The sequence below is a fragment of the Protopterus annectens genome, chromosome 4.part0 (genome assembly GCF_019279795.1).
Source record: "Protopterus annectens isolate FY-2018-M chromosome 4.part0, PAN1.0, whole genome shotgun sequence".
NCBI classification, from domain to species: domain Eukaryota; kingdom Metazoa; phylum Chordata; order Ceratodontiformes; family Protopteridae; genus Protopterus; species Protopterus annectens.
Window position 1 is genome coordinate 1,021,160,262 of NC_056733.1, and position 20,870 is coordinate 1,021,181,131.

The window sequence follows — 20,870 nt, forward strand, 5'->3', positions numbered from 1 at the left end:
TTCAAATGCAACATGTACAGATACTGCAAATACGTGAAAGCAGGAGCTTTTTTTGCGATCAGAGAAAGTATAAAATCCAGGGGAGGTTCAACTGTGCCAGCACACATGTGGTTTACCTGGCCCAGTGTTCTTCATGTCCGGCTTTCTATATAGGGAAAACTGACCGGAAACTGCATGAGCGCCTATATGAACATCTATATGCCATCAAGAAAGAAAAAAATGGCTAATGCACTTGCTAAACACATTAGCGAGTGCCCGGGGCATGGGTTTAGCTTCACAGTGATTGATCAGATTGTGCATGACAACAGGGGGGCCCTGTTTCCTATTTGTTGGAACTCAGAGAATTGCTTTGGCAATTGAGGTTGGAAGCATACCATTTTCCAGGCTTGAACAACATGTTGTCAATTTCTTGTGTTTTGAAACTGAAAAAAGTTTGATAAGGTAGTCTGGCTATTTGATACGTTAACGTGCAAAATTATGATACATGTTTTTCAGTAGTTTTGTTTTAAAAAAAATTTTTTTGTACATGCATTGCTCCATCATGGGTCCAATTTATTAACCATGAAGTGAGTTATTTATTTTATTGTATTTTAATACATATTTCTGGTTCCTTTTTTCCAAAGTCAAGCCTGTTGGCTATTGACTTATTGTTTTTTAATCTTATATCGTTAAGGGAGCGTTTTATATTTATATACATGTTTTTCAATAGTCTTATGCCTTTTTGTATGTTCTTTTTAATATATTGAAAATTTGGTATTCCGACCACAGGTGGCAGTGTGGCAAAAGTTGGGAGTTATTGTAGTATTTAAACAGGATGTGTTGAATGTGTTTATTTCCTGTTCTGAGGAAGTTGGTGAGGAGTCACCGACGAAAAGCTAAACAGAGACTTTGTGGCTTAAATAAACGTCGAGTACAAGTCTACTTACTTGGTTTGGACATTTTTTATGGATTTTTGAATTTGGTGCACAGATCCCTGGCTCCTTCTTGTGTAGCAGCTTTTTCTACTAATATTAGAATCAGTGGAAAAGTACAGTTGTCCAAGTAAACGTACCATAACAGTAAATGTTCGAATGATCAATGCTGCAGTAGCCTTAGCTACAGTATATTGATTATATCTTACAGAGGATAAAAATAAAAGTTATGTAGTCACCATAACTATGCATCTGTGTTGTTCATTTCCAGTCTTCCTCAACGTATGGGTCTCAGATTTTTAGTTAGACTCTTGGATCCAGCTTTCTAGCTCCTCCCATTATCCATAATACCTCAGAGCCTTGTAATACCACAGAACAATTCTGCTGCTCACTATAATCCAAATAAAAGGAAAGGAAAAGGGAATAATAGGAGCTCAAACTGGAACACTGTCACTCCCAAATGAAAGGTCAGGGGAAGGGGTGTGGGGTTGAGGAAGAGTGAAAATGGACAACACAAATGCATAGTTATGGTGAGCACATTACTTTTATATCTGATGATGTCATTTTTATTCATTCCTCAACGTATGGGACAGAGTCCCATGCTACGAGAACCTTGGGTAGCCTTCATGGAAAAATATTCCTGAATATCACAGAACCAAAGGCAGCTCTGCCTCTGGAGATCAATTCCAACTTGTAATAAGTAATAGACGTATGAGCATTGGACCAAGTGGCCATAACACAAATATCATCAATAGAAGCTCTGGACCAGAAGGCCGATGAAGAAGCCGTGGCTCTACTGGAGTGAGCCATAAGTCAGGGCAAAGACCGACCTTGTTGACTGTAAACAAACAGTATACAATCTGTTAACCACTTTGCCAAGGTAACCGTAAAGACTGGTTTTCTCAACATACTGGGAGCAAAGGAGAGGAACAGCTGATCAATTTTTCTAAAAGCCTTTGTCCTATGGAGATAAAAACAGAGCTATCTATGTACATCTAAGAGATGAAGCACGTATTACCTTTTGTTAGAAAAATTAGGAAAAGGCATAGGTAAATTGATGACTTGATTGATGATGTTCGCCTCTGAAGTTACTTTGGGCAGAAAGGATGGATTTAGTATGTAAAGTGATTCTACCTTTGTGGAAAACCAAGTATGGGGATTTTGAAGAGTGCTTGGAGAACAGAAACTTACCTCACTGAAGCAACGGCCACTAGAAAAAAAACGTTTTCCAGGACAGAAACTTGAGATCAGACTTGGCCAAGGGCTCAAAAGGAGAGTCAAACCCTGCAGTAACAGCATAAGATCCCAGGATGGAGTTGGGTCTTTAACGAAGTCTAAGCAGAGCAGTACCTTAAAGGAATGCTTTGCATAGTTTAAAAGAAGCTGGGGGGGGGGGGTATTACCCATAACACTTAAGCACTACATTTTTGTCCAATGTGTTTGGATGAAACGCAGTGATTTCCTGAAGCGTTTGTGTGTTGTGAGAATTATTTTGCACTAAAGTTCTCTTTTCTATTTTTGGAGTTACTTGGTGTGATTGCTCTGCTAATTCCTTCGTGGTGCCTACTACTGTGGATTGCTTTTGAGTTTAAAATCTTACAATACATGTCCTTATCTTCGCTGTTGCAGTATTCTGTACAAAAGGGACTCCTTTCCAACAGTAGCCCAATGTCCGGCCAGTACACCAAAGCCTTATGATTTTACAGGCATGCATCTCACATATGCTCCTCGCCGACAACTGCTTGTCCGAACGCCATCATTGATAATCGGTCTGAACGTTCCTTTTCCTGTGCTGGTTATCGAACCATTTTTCAGTTAAGTGCCCCATGTGGGTTTCTTCTTATCTTTTTCTCTCTTCATTTTTTGAGTTTGTATGCCACTTGGAAAGGGAAAATATAAGTGTGGGAGGCAAATTCCCCACAAAGATGGTCATGAGCGGTCTCTTTTCTGTTTGGGTGATTCCCATGACCATACACAGTGTTCTATTTGCCAAGTATTTGTCCCAAAGACTATGTAGCCATCTTCTCCTTGTCCATTTATCTGGAGAACCAATATCTTAAGTTGTTGGAGCAGGGTGTTATGGCAGAATCTTCTCGTTCCGAAGTTCAGCTGTCTGCAAAGAAAAAGACCTAGAGAGAGTTAGGTCTGATTCGGCCGCTGTCCCGGTCCATCGAACGTCTCTTTCGAGGTTGGTGAAAGCCCAGATAATCACCTGGTTGTTGCTGAATTCCTCTGCCGCGCTCCTATCAAAGGCCGGCATGGATCTGCTCTCTCACACGTCCTCAGAGGCTCTGCAAACGGCTGCTCTGGATGTTGATAGGGAACCTCGGCAGGTTATTTCAGAAAGAACTTGGAGGATACAACAGATACTTGTTTGAGAGGAGATGCCTACTACATTGGTTGAGTGTAAGCAAGGGTCTGAACCTCCAATATTTAGGGCAGACATTCCTCAAAGAAAAAAGAAGAGAGAATGTTTCTCCACCTGCTAAAGATCCGCAGCGTGAATGGCAGGAATTTATCCAGAGGTTATTTAATGCTTTGATGGCCTTAAAGTCTCCCCAAGGAGTTTCTCTGCTTGTCCCCCCTTGGTCATCTACCCCATTAAAGAGACTTGGAGAGCAACGCTCCTTAGAAGAGGATTTGATTTCAGGGGAAGAATCTCTGGCATAACCCCCCTTAGATACCTTCTTCCTTGGATTATGGCTCTGAGGAGGAAGATTCTGTTAGCCCAGATTCTCCACAGGAAGAATTCTCCTTTGGGGATACTATTTCTCACATGATGGAATATTTTAAATAGGACTGTTCTCAGGTTTCTGACATTCAAAAGTGGTATTATGAGCTCCTCCAGATGGAGTCCCCTAAGCCCTCTGCTGTACCTCCAATCTTGGCTGTCCTTCTAGATATCTTCAGCAGCTTCTGTGTCACCTGATTCTCAACCTCTAGCTCCTTAAAAAAAAAAAAAAAAAAAAAAGAGAAAGATTTTACAAGGTGCCAGATGAGAGCAAGTTCCTACACAAATGTTCTCCTGCTGACCCTTCTATAGTGCATCTCTGACAAACCTTCTAAACTTTTGCTTTCTACTAAACCACTTCCTTCAGACAGGGACAGTACAGCTATGGAAAGATTAGGAAAAAAGGCATATACTGCTGCTACTTTAGCTTTTAGGGCTATTAATTACTAGACCCATATGCCCAGGTATACTTTAACCCTTCTTTCTCTGGCAGTCACTGATCTCCCCAATTCTGAGGGGAAGGCTTCGACCCTTTCTCTATTGGGCTCTACTTTCCAGGTAGACAGCCACTCTAGTAGTTATGATGCAGCTGATGCCTCTGGTTTTGTTTTGAGATGTTACTCTTGGCTTCATCTACAGTCTTTGTCTGATTATATTAAAGCTAAGTTGCTGGATGCTCCTCTTGATAAAAACTTCTTTGGTTCTGCTGCTGCAGAACTTTTTAAGTCCCTTTTGGATGAGGGTAAGGCCCTGCAGGAACTGAAGCATATTTGTGTGTCTCCTGTTACAAGTTCCAGAGGAATTACCCATCCAAATCTGCCTTTGTTTGCAGACAGCCTCGTCCTTCTCCCATGGGTAAGAATGGTTCTAGGCAGGTTCCTTCTGCTAAGACAACTCAGACTCCTACTGCTCAGAATCCTCCTTTTCTAGACAAACCAGGTTCTAACAGTTTGCTTCCCCCTTCCTTGAGTCGGGTTCCCTTATCCTTTTCCCTGTCCCTTCCCAACTGGTTAAGGGTCACTCAAGACTCTCGGGTTACTTCATAGCATGGAATACCTCACCCCCCCCCCCCCAGGAACAACTTCCTTTCTTCCCAGAACTGCTTCAGGGCCTTTTTGTTCAAGGTAATATACAAGCTGTGAACTCTTCTCGGGAAGGGTTTTATTCCAGAATGTTCCTAGTTCCCAGGAAGGAAGGCACCTGGAGACCCATTCTGGACTTCTCAGCTCAACACCTTTCTGAAATGTTCCTTCTTTTCAGATGCTGTCTGTTTTAACTTTATTCCCACTTCTTCTCCAGGTTTTCTTCATCCCTGGACCTCAATCCAGTTCTCTGCTTTGCCCTTTAGTCTTTCTACTGCCCCAAGGGTATTCACCAAATGCCTCACTACTGTGATTGCCTTTTGTAGGATGAAAGGGGTTCAAATTTTCCTTATCTAGATGATCTGTTCATTCAAGCTTCCTCTCCAGAGGTGTTGCTTAAGCACCTTCAGTAGAATGTTTGTCTCTTACAAAGTCTGCGGTTTGCAATAAACTTTCAGAAATCAATCCTGATTCTATCTCAGGATCGTGTGTTTCTCGGATGAAGGATCCAGACCATTCCCATGCTGGCATACTTGCCTCCTCCCAAGTCTCTTTTTCTAATCACTTTTTTTCAAACCCTTCCTTATTTTGACTTACAGCCAGGGAATTTCTCAGGGCTCTAGGGTTCATAGCTTCCACCATTTCTATGCTACCTCTAGACAGACGTGAAAAAACTACAGTGGTTCCTAAAGTCAGTATGGCTCCAGCACAGTCATCCACTAGATGTTCTAGTCCCTCTGCTTACATGTCTCAAACTCGAGCTTCAGCAGTGTATTTATCAAATTTCTCAAACTGGGACTTCTCTTTCAACCCCCAGACCCATCTCAGGAAATTTCAGATGCCTCAGACAGATGTTAGGCAGCTTCCTTTAGTATCGTCAAGGTCCAGGATCTCTGGTCTCCACATCAGAGGTCAAATCACATCAACATAAAGGAGATGAGAGCTCTAGCTCTCCTTTTAGCTCTTCAGACTTTATTCCCTTTCCTCCAACTCCTCACAAAATCTTTATAGAAGAGAGTACAGTAATGTGGTATATTAGCAAGCAAGAGGGAACACTGTCCTACATACTTTGCAGGTTGGCTCCTCAGGTCTGGGATCTAGCTGCCCAGTATTGGGTGACGTCAAGCTGTACACATTCCTTCACAACAAAATATAGTGGCAGACTCTGAGCAGGTCCAGTAAATAGGCTCACGAATGGATGCTTCATAGAGATGTGTTTCTGGACACTGCCCATCAGTGGGGTACTCCACAGATAAATCTTTTTTTCTCCCCTTTGAATAGACAGCCTCTTCTTTTTTGTGCCAGAGTCCCAAGCCCTCTGGCTTGGAAGGCAGATGCCCTATCTTTTCCTTGGAAAGGGATGTTTCTCTATGCCTTCCCTCCTCTTCCTCTGATTTTGAGGGTCCTGCTCAACATAAAGCAAGACTCCTCCAAAATCTTGCTGGTGACTCCCTTTTGGCAGTGAGGATTGGTTCCCACTTCTACTTCACCTAGCCAGTGGCAATCACTGCAAGTTACTTCACCTAGGTGGACCTACTTACACAAGACAATGGGGTCTGTGGTCCATCCCCAATTGTTCACTCAAACTGATGTTGTGGGTGACAGGGATTTGATCCTTTTTAAGCACCTTTTTGAGGACATGCTTAGGGTTGTCCATGAGGCCAAGAAACCTACTACCAGGAAACTATACTTGTCCAAATGGAAGAGATTTTGTCTGATGCCTTTCTTGTAATCAGGATCTGTTTTCTATGGGGATCCCTCTGGTTCTCATTTGTGTGAATTGTTCCATGAAGGGTTATTATATTCTTCTGTTAAAGCTCACCTTTCAGTTATTTCTGCTTATCTGCCACTGACACTTCCCCTGGCTTCTAGGTTTGAGATCAAAATTTCTTAAAGGCATCCTTCATATCAGACCTCTCGTGAAGCCTATCCCAACTTCCCCAGACCTCAATTTTGTACTTGAAAAATTGACTCAGGCTCCTTTAGAGGCTGCAGCTTCAGCTTCCTTACGGCAGTCTACTTGGAAAGCTGTTCTTTTGGCCCCTTACTTCAGCTAAGAGCGTCTCTGAACTCTAGGCTCTTATGGCTGTGAGTTCTCTCTTAATCAGTCTATTAATATGCCCTCCTCTTTTCCTTCTGTGCAGTCCACTAGTGAGAAGGCTCTTCACACATGGGCAGCTCAAATATTTGGATAAGACTATGACCATTTGCAAAGCCGAGTGAATTTTTGTTTATTTTCATCCCAGATCTCTAGATTTGGCTGTTTCAAAGGAAATCATATCCTCCTGTAGCTCTAAGACCATTTCTTTTTGTGACTCCTTTTATAGAAAATGTCTACCTCAGTAAAGGCTCATTTTACTGGAGCTGCTGCTTTCTCTGGCGCATTTTTCAAAGGACTGGACACCATTTTCATCCCTGAGGCAGCTATTTGGATTTCTGTCCATACCTTGACTAAGCATTACAAATTGGATGGGGTTTCCAGAGCAAGAGCTGATTTCACTAAAGTTAGTTATCGTGCACATGGGTTTCTAGAGGGCTCCTCTGTGCCTTCCTCCTCCAAATTTTCTCTTGAGCTTTTGTACTTTCACTTTTGTGAAGGATATTGCAACAGTGACACAGAAGGACATAATATAATTGCATAAACTCTTACTATAACAATATTTGCCCTTCTCTTCACTGTTACAGTTTCTCTCCCTCCCTCCCCCCTTCTACTCTGCCCTTTTCTTTCTGGCTTCCTGGCCTGAATTCCTTTTCCTTCTCCTTCTGGATGTGCATGTTCCTCCTAGTTCCTGGGAATATTGTTCTTCCTGGGGCTTTTCACCTGTGAGGTCTGCACATCTGTACATCACCTTTATGGCCTACACCATGAGTGGGGAGCATATGTGAGCCATACAAAGTCTATAAAATCCTAAGGGTTTAGTATACTGGCCGGATGTTTGATTATCCTTGGCAGGGGATCCCTTTTGTAAAGAAAACTACAAAACGTGATATGGAAGGGCATCTATGATGATGGCTGATGCCATAAGCCACAAACGTTTTAGAATCAGCCGTGACAGTGGTAAGGGATTGGAATGGACTTGGACTGCTGATTGCTGGATGGACGGAAACCTGTGTTGTGGCAAGGTTGTAGTATCCATGTGGCATCCAATAAATTATATGACTTGAGTTGGTGTCAAGTTGCTCTTTAGTACACTGATCAGAATCCCCAAGCTGGGAAATAACTGGAGTAAGACTTCTTGTTGGAGAATTAACAGATCACTGCTCGGAGAGGTTAGGAGCTGATCGCCTAAGTACAAGAACACCTGCAACCCCTGCAGACTGAGGTAGACTGTCACTGCTGACATGCATTTAGTGAACACCTGGGAAGCTATAGTGAGTCCAAAGACAGAGCTCTGAATTGGAAGCAATTGACTCCAGCCAGAAATGGAGAAATCCCCTGGAACACCTGTGTATTCCTTACATGACAGTAAGCATCCTGGAGATCTATTGTGCAAACCCAATAGTCCTTTTTGAGTAGAGCCATGATGGACTGAACCAGGACCAGCCAGAATTTATTGGCTTTAGGTCCCCTGGTCTCTTTGGAACTAAAGGGAACCTGAAGGGGAATTCTGTTTTTTTGCATGAGGCACTGTTAGAAATGGAACTGAGTATCCTCTGCTTATTATCCTTAACACCCAAGAATCAGAAGTAATGGCCCACCAGGTTTAAGGGTGCAGGGATAAGCACCCCTCAACTGCCTCCAGAATGCAGCATTCTGGGTAACCCTTCAGTAGCGCTGAAAGGATTTCTCATAAAGGGCCGGAAAAATCCTTGGTTTTGCAGACCCAACTGCGTCTAGGGCAACGTTCATTAAACTTGCCCCTTCCTCTTCTGTGTGTGTGGGGGGTCTTTCTGAAGAAGCATCCTGGTTAGAACCCTGCGATTTCTAGAACCAGATCTTCTTTCAACCTCACCAATTCCTAGAGAAGGTTTTCTGAGAAGTAGAGAAAGGGTCTTATCTGCATGATCGGCTTCTAGCAAGAGCTTCTTTAACCTTCAGACCAAATGAGGTGGGTACTATCAAAAGGGCGTTAAGGAACAACATCTTAAAGCCTTCCACATAAATCACACCACCACATCCAGGCATGATGGCATATGACTATGCTGGCACTTACTACTCTGGTTCTTCTATCAGCTGCATTTGAAAGTACGCAAATGGATGCATTAGAAATAGAATATAAGGTAGACAGCTGGGATTCCACGGTCTTCTGGATATAATGCTGACAAACTGCATGAAAAAGAATTGCTGATTTCCTTGGTCAATTCAGTTTGGAATCAAATGATGTGAGCAAGGTAGATCAGAGCTCTCAGGAAAAACGTCGATGAAGCATACATCTGCTTTTCAAATCTGTCCAAAGCCTGGGATTCCCAGTTAGGGGGATGGACAGAGGAGCTCTCTCTAAAGAGTTCTCTCTCTGGCTGCCACTACAACTGTGGCATCTCCAGGGAGATATTTACCTAATGAGAACCATCTTTTGGAGCAGCTAGAATTCTATCCAACTTATTAGGTATTGGTTCTGCTGTATCAGATTCCTTTCAAACACTCTGTCACAAAGTCACATAGTGTCAGTAGAAGAGTCAGCTCCAAAGGCCACGGATTCTTCCAGGGAAGCCATAACTTTGGACCATCCTTCTTTCTGTTTCACCAGTTCTAGGATTTTGCCAAAATAGATGTGTCCAAAGGGGGATCTAAGGGAGCCCTCTCTTTCATCCAAATCTGTGGTTTCTGTGATAGATTCCAGAGAGGACTCCAAATGCTTCCATTTGCAACAAAGGTGTGCAATAGGCTGGTGACCACAGGAACCTTTTTAAGCCTAGCCATGCACCCCAAATCTCTGACAAGTTTTGGTACCCCTGTTAATGTAAGCAGCAGTTTGTGAGATGAACCATTCACAGGCTGCCTGCGTCCATTAGAGACATACATGCTAAAACATGTATGACAATGGAAATGAAGCACAAGGAATATCAATACAAGCTTATCAGCAAGGTTTGTTGGCCGTACGGCTTATCAGTTCTACCCAGAAAACATTACACAAAAAGCAAGCCAAGAAAAGTCAAAGAAATGAGCAGCAACCCAGCAAAAAAGCAGGATGAGGGTTCCAGGGCATCTGTAATGAATTTTACATTAACTTGTTTCACAAACTCCAGCTCCAAGGAAATCTGACAACTTGCAAAGCCAACCCTTCCAAACATGATGCAGAACCAACAGTAACCTTTCAGCTGCAGCAGCTGATAATATATGCCACCAACTAAAATCCACAAATAGGAAGATCTCTCTAAGGTACCTAAAACCGTGAAATGCGGTAGAACTTCATACAAAAAATTCTGAACAGACCACTTTTCCAAACAAATAATTTTAGGTTAGTGTTTTGGTTCAGGGCCTAGAAGACTCATTTAGTCACATTCTGGACTACAATATCACTTACCTTTAGTGTTCACAGGGGCGACACATTTTCCAGATCTGACATCCCAGATACGGATTGTTTTGTCCCCCGATGCAGTAACAAAAAGGTCTGGATTGAAAGGGTGCCAACACAGCTGGTCTACGCTATCACCATGTCCCCGGTAATTGTTCTCCTTCACCTGCAACAGCCAGAAAATGAAATCATAGCAACAATTAACAACAGATACAAACAGTGGCAGGGTCTACACTCACTGGTGACTAAACAAGTACACTAGATGCAACCAATCCATACAACCTGGAAGACTGTTAACCAGGCACACCACCACACAAATTATTTAAAAAAAAAGCAAGAAAAGGAGACTATAGGCTGATCTACAAGAATAATAAAATTACACAACAGTCCACAGAAAACTGCAGCTTTGCATAAAAAAACAAACAAGGGGGACTTCTGGTTATGACAATCTCAATCTTGTGTTATGCCCTAATTTAGTTACACATTTAAATACAAGTGTTAGAAACAGGGTGGGCTCTTTTTTAGAAAAAAAAACATTACATTACAGAAAGCGAGCACTCAAAAAAAAAAAACACAAGACAACCACACAAGGCAGCTCCCATATAATGAGAAAAGCGCAACAAATCAAAGTGCTAGCACAGTCTATAGTACAAATACTCCCAATCATGAGTATTCTACTATTCAAGTACGGGTTGTGCCAGAAACGTACAAGAAACTAGATAAAATGTACATGAACCATAAAGATGAACCGTTTGTTGACTGAGTACTTCAAAATGACAGACAACAGATTTGAATGAATATCCTAGTTTGATAATACAGATAAAGTGAAACAGAATCCTTCTATGGGGGCTGCAAGAATGGCTGACTAGCAGCAGAAGGAAGAATTGAAGGAGAAAGTTGCTAGATCAAGAGGACAGGGACAGATGGGAAAACATTCGAGGAGAGCTCACAGAATCTTCATGCCACCTGGAACTTCAAGAAGATAGGGGGTTGGGTGGCTGGTTTAATGGCAAGGTGTTTACCTTATAGACATATGGTGCACTGTTTGATTCTTACATGGGGTAATTGGCTAGGCTTAAAATGAACCACAAAGACAGTTAAGCCCAGTACTAATCAATGACCCTATGATCCAAAGGCCAATTGTAGGGAAGTTTCAAAATTTTACTTTGAAAGTACAAGGTGAACTTTGGAAGAAGGGTAACATTTTGCAGGTAAACAGAAGGGTATTTGTTGAACATGATTATTCAACTGGGCATGAGGCATAAGTGGAACATTTGTCCCGTAATTCAAGGAATGTATTAAGATGAACCTAAAGTTTCAGAGCTTGTACCCTGCTACATTCAGAATTTTCTTTCCTACAAGGTATAATATATATATATATATATATATATATATATATATATATATATATATATATATATATATACACACACACATATACATACATACATATATGTAGTGGTGCTGCGGTAGCGTTGTCGCCTCACAGCAAGACGTCCCGTTAGATTCTCAGCTACAGCGTCTTCCGTGTGGAGGCATGCATGAATGAGCGTGCCTTCATTGAAGGTTGTGCGTCAGGGCTGGTAACTCGGCACGTAAAAATCCACTACCAAACATTAGCAGACCGGAGTTCCGCTGTGGAGATGGCTTGAGAGGCACGGGTTAAATTTTAAGAACAGCAACAAGTTATTAATAGGGACGTAGGAAAAAATGTTCACAAGGGGTGGAACACACTGCAAGCATGCAGAGATACAAGGAGATGGCTGACAAGCCACTTCCACTTTTCAAACTGAGACTCCTCAAGAGGCAGTAAACAACACTCCAAGAGGGTCTTGGCATCAATGGAGAAAGCTTGGTAATGAACAGGAAGACACTGTACAGGAGTGACTATGGCATTGTTTAGGGTACAATAAATTATGTACTAGTGCAAACAAATTATTTTACTAACACATTTGCACACAGCATATGACCCATGAGGAAATAATATGAAACATGAATACCTTACAGAGACTTGTAACTGTATTTTTCTGTTTTTTTCTTTTTTGGATGATCTGTCAAGAAAACTATGACAGAATGTTCAGAATTCCTGACTGCACATAGTGGGTGCTGGGGTCTAGCTTAAATTGTTAACTCAGTAACTTTAAAAAAATAAACTTTTACTTCTAGCCTCCAATTAATACTCTTCCACTTGCAGAAGCAGTAGACACATTCAATATAATATTTCTAAACATCCTAGCAGAGCAAGCACCAGTAAGAGCCAAAAAAGTTAAAAACAATCCAGCTCCTTGGTTAATAAAAAATAAATAAATAAAGCAACTAATGTAACAGAGATAAAAAGCATGGGAAGTCATTACTACAAACTAAGTTTCAAACATCCCTGCAACACAGGCAATTTAGGAACCATAGCAAATAAGATGTTATTGTCCTGTTTTATGCATTATTATAGCAATACCCAAAATTCAAATAATCCAAAGAAAAAATTCTGGAAAACAAATATATTGCTCAATCCTGGGTACTTGCGTATTATCGCAACCAGATTTGCGAGGTGTTGTACTGTGTAATGCTTTCCGGGAAAGTATGTGTGTTTATGGAAGAAGGGCACTGTGAAGTGTGACACACTATTGGGACCCATTGTTTGCCATATACGAAGAGGAATAATCTGAAATTTCCTCTTTGCAGGGAGTGCCCTTGTCTGAATTAGACACATGACTGCTGCTTCACAATGGCCGTCAATGGAACTGTGAGCAGAGTGAACAGGATCGCAACAGAAGTGCTGCCTTTGAAACGCAGTTAAAAGTGTTACTTGCCACTCCCTGACAGGCAACTTTCGTTGTCATGATGACTGGCGAGTAAAACTGAATACATTTATTCCACATAACCTTCCCTTTTTGTAACATCCAACTAAGGACTGCAGGCTTTTGGATGCAGTGTAACAGAATGAGTGATCGCTTTACTGATAGCAGTCAGCAAATAAAAGGTATGATTTCTTGCCATCACTACGACTGCTGTGTGTTCATTTGTCTGCATACTTCACTGGATGTATAAACTTTGGATCCCAATGTAAGTAGTAAGCATTTACCAGAATGTTACACCCAAAAAATAACGGTCATTCATCCCTGCTGTCACAACGAGCAGTACTCGTTGTGATCGCTGTATTCATTACGTGACGTTGGTAAAGCACGCTATCCAAAAACCTAACTTTGCCCCCTTATTCCTCTTCTAAACCCATTAGCAACATACCAGAAGACTTAACAGTGCAGCCAACCCTTTTAAAGTTAAGACACTGTTGAACTGAAATATGACCACCTCGCAAATCTGGTTGCGATAATACGCAAGTACACAATTCTGGAACATCAGCCCATCTCAGCCCATGCCCAACCAACAACTTCCAAAGCACCGTTTCACAGTTTAATTCATGTTCGATAAATACAGTAACTACTACAAATCCAGCCATCCTACTCTAACCACAGCAGGGAGTCAATTATCCGAACAGTCTTACAAAGTTTTTGGGTAGGACAAAAATCATAAAGTCCGAATATGTAAACATTGTACGTATTCACTTTATGCATGTTTTTTGAGTTTGTAGCCTGCTCATATGTGAAAAATATTCTTTACTGTCCACTGTAATTGCTGAAAGGTTGAAAAGTGTATTCCTAGCATGTGCAAAAAAGTGTTTTAGACGTTTTTTCTATCCGGTTCAATGTTTGTTTGATGATCCGAACACTTTGATTATCAGAACTACCCTAGGTCCCAATTAGTTCTGATAATAGAGACTCTACCGCATTTAAGCCCCAACAGACCTCCAGCCTCACTCCAGTGCCAACATCTACAATTAAAAAATACTTATGCACCCTTAAGACAACAACCACGGCCCCGACAAAATTCCACTGGAATACCTCACATTTGCTGTAGAGAGCCTTGCATACCCTGTCTAGGATTCTAATAACCCTCTCTACCCAAGAGATATGTCCCCACCTTATGAAAAAAAAATCCCATATGATACCCCCCTATAAAGATGTCTCATCATCAGAGCTCACACACTGTAGACCACTCGTCATTCTCTCACCCGTACCCAAAATCTTGGAAATATGTATTCAAAACAGTATAAGAAACTTCTCTGTGTGGAAACTTTTCAATCCATATACAATATAGTTAATCACTGTATGTTAATCAGATCAGATAGTTAGTAGAAGTAGCAAACTTAAACTCATCCTAAGTCAAAAAAAGAATAAAAAATATATACAATTTGAAATATTATACAGACCTATTAAGTATTCAAAAGTAATCCAAGCAGGGTAGACACACTGTTTCTAGTTGAAAATCCTTTAAGTACACAGACAAGCGATCCAAGTGAAACATATATACACAATTGGTATACATGTTAAATTCACACCTCTTTCCCCATCAGTGTAACATTTAAGCTGGTCCTGCCCTACTTAAGAGCAGTCATAATATAACCCTTATGTACTTTAAATACAATTAATAATGATGTGGTACCTCTTATTTAATCAGAATATTAAGTATTGTGATCTTATCCAAGACAATATATTACATGGCTGCAAATACATAAACCTTAGACCATTTGGCAATCTAAACATATATATATATATATATATATATATATATATATATATATATATATATATATATATATACACATACATATACACATACATATACACTTTGCATGCAAAAATCCATTGTGCAAATCATGTTCTATTTCCATAACCTACTGTTAACACAGATCGCTTTCATCCTTCTAGACTTCAGATCTGTGTACAAGAACCCTAAAAAACTAATCTATAAAAATATCATTGCATAATTAGCTAATATTCTTACTACACATCATTTCAAATAAAGCAGAAAAAGAAGAAAAAAAATGCATGATGATATAAACAAAATATACACTAATTAAAAACGATTTAACATGGTATTTAAAACCAACCGGAAGAATAAAATAAAATAAAATTGGTTATGTAAACAATGTGGCAATTTTCCAAGTTCCAGCACACTTTTAAGTGAAGAGTAGTTTAGTCCAGGCTTCCTAAGAGAGTTCAGCTTTAATTGCCACGAGTTCACATTTCTCCAGTATATTCAGGATGTCTCCTTCAAGATCACCCATGCTATGCAATCCAGGATCTGGAACTTAAAACCTGTGTCTTTTATGAAGAGAGAATAGTTGTGTAAAATCTTACCATAACCATAGATGTCCTTATCTTCCATGTTGCAGTATTCTAGTTGTGGGATTTCCTGCCCTCAGGCGACTCGCACGTCTGCTCCTATACAAAAGCTTCAGCTTGGCTGTTGCAGCGTGCGTGGAATGTCAGCTGTAAGGCCATAAATCAGGGACCTTAAATGTGACATCTGCACGCACAATCCTCAGAACTTGAAGGCTAGCAGGTAGAGAAGACGGCCCAGCAGGAGGAATGCCAGTGGGGACAGATGTGTGGCCTTGGTGTCATTCAGTAGCTTACGTAGATCCAGGACTAAGTTGGGACTAAAGGAGAAAGTATAGGGGTAATGGTGGGTGGGAAGGAATACTGCAACATGGAAAAGAAGGACATCTATGGTTACGGTAAGATTTTCACAACTATTCTATGCCCTTCTATTCCTATGTTGCAGTATTCTAGTTGTGGGAGAGTACCACAGCTTAGATGTATGAAAAGGGAGGTAGATGCTGAAGAGGATTCTACAAAGCCCTGTAGGATGGCCCTGGCGAATCCTGCCCTAGCTCTGGAAACGTGATACAGTTTGTAATGTTTGGTGAAAGTGTGGATAGTGGACCATGTGGCTGCTTCCATGAGGGATGCCATGTCCAGACATTTCATGAAGGTTTTGGAGGCGACCACAGCCCTAGTAGAATGGGCCTTTACTCCCACTGGGGTTTTTTTCCCATGGTGAGAGTAACACAAACAAACAGTTTTCCTGATCCCGCACGTGACTGTTTGTTTGGAGACCGCCTTGTCCAGGGCTCTGGGTGAAAGGAGACAAAGAGCTGCTTAGATTTCCTAATGGTTTTGGTTTTGTCCAGGTAGAATCTAAGTTGCCTGTGCACATCCAAGGAGTGCAGTATCCTCTCTCCTTCATTAGTGGGTGAGGGAAAGAAAGTGGGTACGTGGATAGATTGGTTTAGGGACAAGTCATTGACCACCTTGGGCATAAAGGAGGGATTAGTTCGCAGGATACTGTCTTTGTGGAAGGTGGAGTAGGAAGGGCAGGCCATTAAGGCCTGCAACTCTGCGACTCTTTTTCTGAAGTGATAGCCACCAGCAGGATGGTTTTCCATGTGCACATCTGTAAGAAAGAAGATCCAGTTGGTTTGAAAGGGTGCTGGGTTAGTTTTTCCAGGATGTAGTTGAGGTCCCAGGGTGGAGGGATAGGTTTCTTTGGTGGCCTCATGTGTAAGACCCCTTTAAGGAAGAACTTTACGTCGAGCCTGGCTAGCAAGGGGGGATCCATGGGCAAGCAGGCTGATAATAGCAGAAAGGTGCACTTTCACTGAAGAGTATGAAAGTCCGCTTTTTATCAGTTGACACAAGTGACAACAAGGGGGGCATTCGACGAACAAGGCTCCCTTTCCTTGTCCAGACACCACTTAGTAAATCTTTCCCTCTTAGCTAGGTAAGATTTTCTGGTGGTAGGTTTCCTTGCCTCCCTCAGGAATGAAAGCACATCCTCTGAGTAGTGGTGTCTGAAGGGGATCAAAAGTTCATTACCCACAGAGTCAGGGATAACATCTGCAAGTGTGGATGGACAGTTCCTTTGTCTTGTGTCAGTAGGTCCACCTTGTAAGGTAACGTAGTGATTGCCCTTGGCTAGATAGAGAAGTAGGGTGAACCAGTGCTGCCTTGGCCAGTAGGGTGTCACTAACAAGATTTTTGGTTTGTCGTCCTGAATTTTCAGTAGGACTTTCTGAATCATTAGAAAGGGGGGGGGCATAAAAAAACTTCCCCTCCCAAGAGATGCTGAAAGCGTCCACTCACCATGCTAGAGGGGAGTATGTCTGAGCAGAAGGTCTGCAACTGCCTGTTCTGGGGGGGAGGCTAACCGGTCTATTTGTGGAGTACCCCACCGGTGGACTATGTCTAAGAAGACCCCCCCCCCCCGTCCAGCATCCAGTCATGCTGTGAAGAGGAGGTCCTGCTTAGGAGGTCTGCTTGCTTGTTGTCCTGCGAGGGGATGTAGGTCACCTTCCAGGATCAGGACCAGGTTGTGGTGACGGCTAGGTTCCATATCAGCAGGGTCAGCCTGCACAGCTGGTAGGCCTTTGTTCCTCCCTGTTTGTTGAGGTACCACATAACCGTGGTGTTGTCGGTCACTATCCGGAGCACCCCTGGGGCCAGAAGGGGAATAAAGGTCTTTAAACCTAGGAAGACTGCTGTCATTTCCCTGATACTGACGTGTTTGCAGTATAGAGATGGATGACAGTTTTTCTGGATCCTGTAAGATGCCAGAGTTGCACCCCAACCTGAATCTGTGGCATCTGTATGCATTGTTTGGGTTGGGGTGGGTGGTTGCAGTGGAAGTCCAGGGTTTAGATGGACTTGCTGGATCCACCACCTGATTTCTTTCTTCAAACAGGGAAGGAGGGGAATATCCTGTTCTAAGTGATGTAGGTGTTGGGAACAAATGTTTTTGAGGTACCACTGTAGCTTGCGCATATGCATTCTGGTTAGTGGTAGCATGGGGATGGTTGCTGCCATTAAGCCCAGGAGATGGAGGAATTGCCTTGCCGTCACCTTCTGGGACTGGATGGTTTCCTGTAAGTGGGAAGTCAGGGATAGAACCTTGTCCTGTGGGAGAAAGGCCTTCATTTTGTCCATCCTGATTCTGCAGCCTATGAAAATCTTGTCCTGGCCTGGGTTCAAGGAGGACTTTAGGAGGTTGATGGTAAACCCTAGATTTTTTCAGAAGGGACATGGTGAAGTGCAGATGCCTTGAGAGGGTATCTTTGGACTCTGCTAGTATTAGGATGTCGTCCAGATATAGGTAAATCTTGATCCCCTGCGTTCTGCAGAAGGCAATGGCTGGGGCTAGGCACTTTGTAAAGACTCTAGGGGCAATGGATAAACCAAAGGGCAAGGCAGTAAACTGGAAATGAGAGAAAGGTAAAGAGAAATGAAGAAAATGTCTGTGGGAATTCCTGATGGGGATGTGAAGGTAGGCTTCCTTTAGGTCCAGGGTGGCCATGAAGGCCTCGTCTGGAATAAGAGGCAGCAGAGTGGGTAGTGACAGCATTTTGAAGGAGAGTACCTGAAGGTATAGATTTAGAAAGGAGAGATCTAAAATGGGTCTCCAGTGGCCATCTTTTTTGGGGACCAGGAATAGATGAGAGTAGAATCCCTTTCCTTCCTATCCTGAGGGGACAGGTTCTATGGTGCCTAGCTTTAGAAGTTCTGACAAAACTTGTGGTAGGAGATTAATTTTTTTGGGGGGGAGAAAAGGAATACTTCTCCTGGGTGTTTTTCTTTTCAGGATAGGAAGTTCCCTTTTTGGATAATGGATAGGACCCATTGGTCTGTGGTAATGGCTTGCCAAAGGGGGAGACAGTGCGGAAGGCATGCAGAGAGTGGTAGGTGGGCCAGGCAGTCACAAATTATTGGGACCTCCCTCTACCCTGAAAGGGTTGTCTGGGTTGAGGAGGTGGTACATTAGGTCTGGACAAAGAAGGCCTTCTTGCCCCTCTTCTAGACCTGGAAGAGGAGGCAGCTGGCTGAGGAGGGTTGCACCTTACAAAGTGGTTTTAGCAGAGCAGTTCCTGTAATATTTGGGAATGGGGGACACCAGCAGGTGCTTAATGTCCTGTAATTCTTTACCTTTTTCCTGCAGATATTTGAAGAGATCTGCAGACCGTTTCCCAAAGAGGAAGCTGTGATCCAGGGGGGTGTCCAAGATTTTGAACTTAAAGTCTTCAGGTAGATTCTGAAGTCTTAGCCAGGAGCATCTCCTAAGGACAGAAGCAGATGCTGCAGAAAGTACAGTTTTGTACCTACCATAAATGTAGATGTTCGAGTGCTAATACAGCTGCAGTAATCACAGATGGGTTCTCTGCCGTCAGGCGGGTCCTCGGTCGGCCGAATTCCAAAGTCTAGGTCTGGCATCGGTTGGTGTCGCTTTCTCTCCTGACGTCAGTGAGGCCAGAGTATATAAGACACAGCCGACGCCATGTTCTTCAGTCTTTCTTGCCCCAGATGTCAGGTGCCCCCAGAAGGAAGGCAATACATAAATTATATATATATATATATATATATATATATATATATATATATATATATATATACTATATATATATATATATATATATATATATATATATATATATATGTATATATTATATATATATATATATATATATATATATACATACACACATACATGCAATGCAATATAATCCAAAATCAGTAGCTGCAAGCAAATAAACCATAGAAGGATAACCCAGTCAGGTTGTATGAAGAGGGGGTTAGGCCCTATGCCTTTACCAAGTGGGGAAGGCGGGAGGAACTGTACTGCAGCTGTATTAGCACTCGAACATCTACATTTATGGTAGGTACAAAACTGTACTATGTTCATCGTGCATACAGCTGCAGTAATCACAGATGGGTAGAGTCCCAAAGCTACACACAGGGTGGTAGGTACTAGGTGGAACTGGGATGAGCCAGAATGCCCTGCAACACAACAGTGGCAAAGCCTGCTCTAGTTTTGGAATATAAAGGCAGGTGGTAGTGTTTTGTGAAGGTATGTACAGAACTCCAAGTGGCTGCCTCCAAAATGTCTTTGGTAGGAACTCCTCTGAGGAAGGCTGTAGAGGTAGCTGTGGCCCTGGTGGAGGGGGATCTGATGCCTGTGAGAACAGATTTCCCATGATATGAATAACAGAACCGTATGCAGTGGCCTATCCACTTTGAAATTGTCTGCTTGGTCACTGGCTTCCCTTGAGCCCCTACAGCATAGGACACAAAAAGTTGTTCTGATTTCCTGAAGGACTTTGCTCTGTCCAAATAATAACGTAGCTGCCTATGGATGTCTAAAGAGTGTAGCAACCTTTCCCCTTTGTTTTGAGGATTGGGGTAAAAGGTAGGTAAGTGTATGGCTTGGTTTAAAGCTACCCTGGATACCACTTTAGGCATAAATGACGGGTTGGTATGAAGGGAAACCCTGTCCTGATGGAAGATGAGGAAGGGCTGCACTGCCATGAGGGCCTGTAGTTCCGAACCCCTACAAGCTGAAGTGATGGCCAGAAGGAAGGCTGTTTTCCAGGACAAATATTGCAAATCTGTTGATGCAGCTGGTTCAAAAGGAGGCAATGTTAATTTTTCTAGAATGTAATTAAGATCCCAGGCTGGTATTGGTTGTTTTCTTGGTGGTCTTATATTCTTAGCCCCTCTGAGGAACTGTCGTAAGAGTGGGTGAGAAAATAAAGGTGGATCCGTGTTGAATTCTGCAGAAATGGCTGAGGCATGGATTTTTATGAAAGAAAATGAAAGTCCACTGTTCAGTAGCTCAGCTAGATACTGTAATATCTGAGGCAAATTCAGTTTTCTAGGGTCCTGGCCTTTTTTCTCATTCCAAGAGCAGAACCGTTTCCATTTTGCGGTGTAAGCCTTTCTAGTAGATGGCCTTCTGGCCTCCAAAATGACATCCTGCACCTCCTTGGAGAGTAGAGTCTGTTGTGGTGTTAAGGAATTTTCCA

General features: G+C 42.3%; 1 protein-coding gene across 2 annotated transcripts in view; it reads right to left on the reverse strand.

The window, feature by feature from the left end:
• THOC3 (THO complex 3) overlaps positions 1-20,870 on the reverse strand; it is a 598,928-nt gene that overhangs the window by 406,808 nt on the left and 171,250 nt on the right. Inside the window, exon 2 of one of the 2 annotated variants that reach the window (XM_044068951.1) lies at positions 10,190-10,346. The exons of the other annotated variant lie outside the window; for it this stretch is intronic. Coding sequence (XP_043924886.1) covers positions 10,190-10,346 — 157 coding nt within the window. The remainder of the gene's footprint in view (positions 1-10,189; positions 10,347-20,870) is intronic. 2 annotated transcript variants of the gene reach the window in all.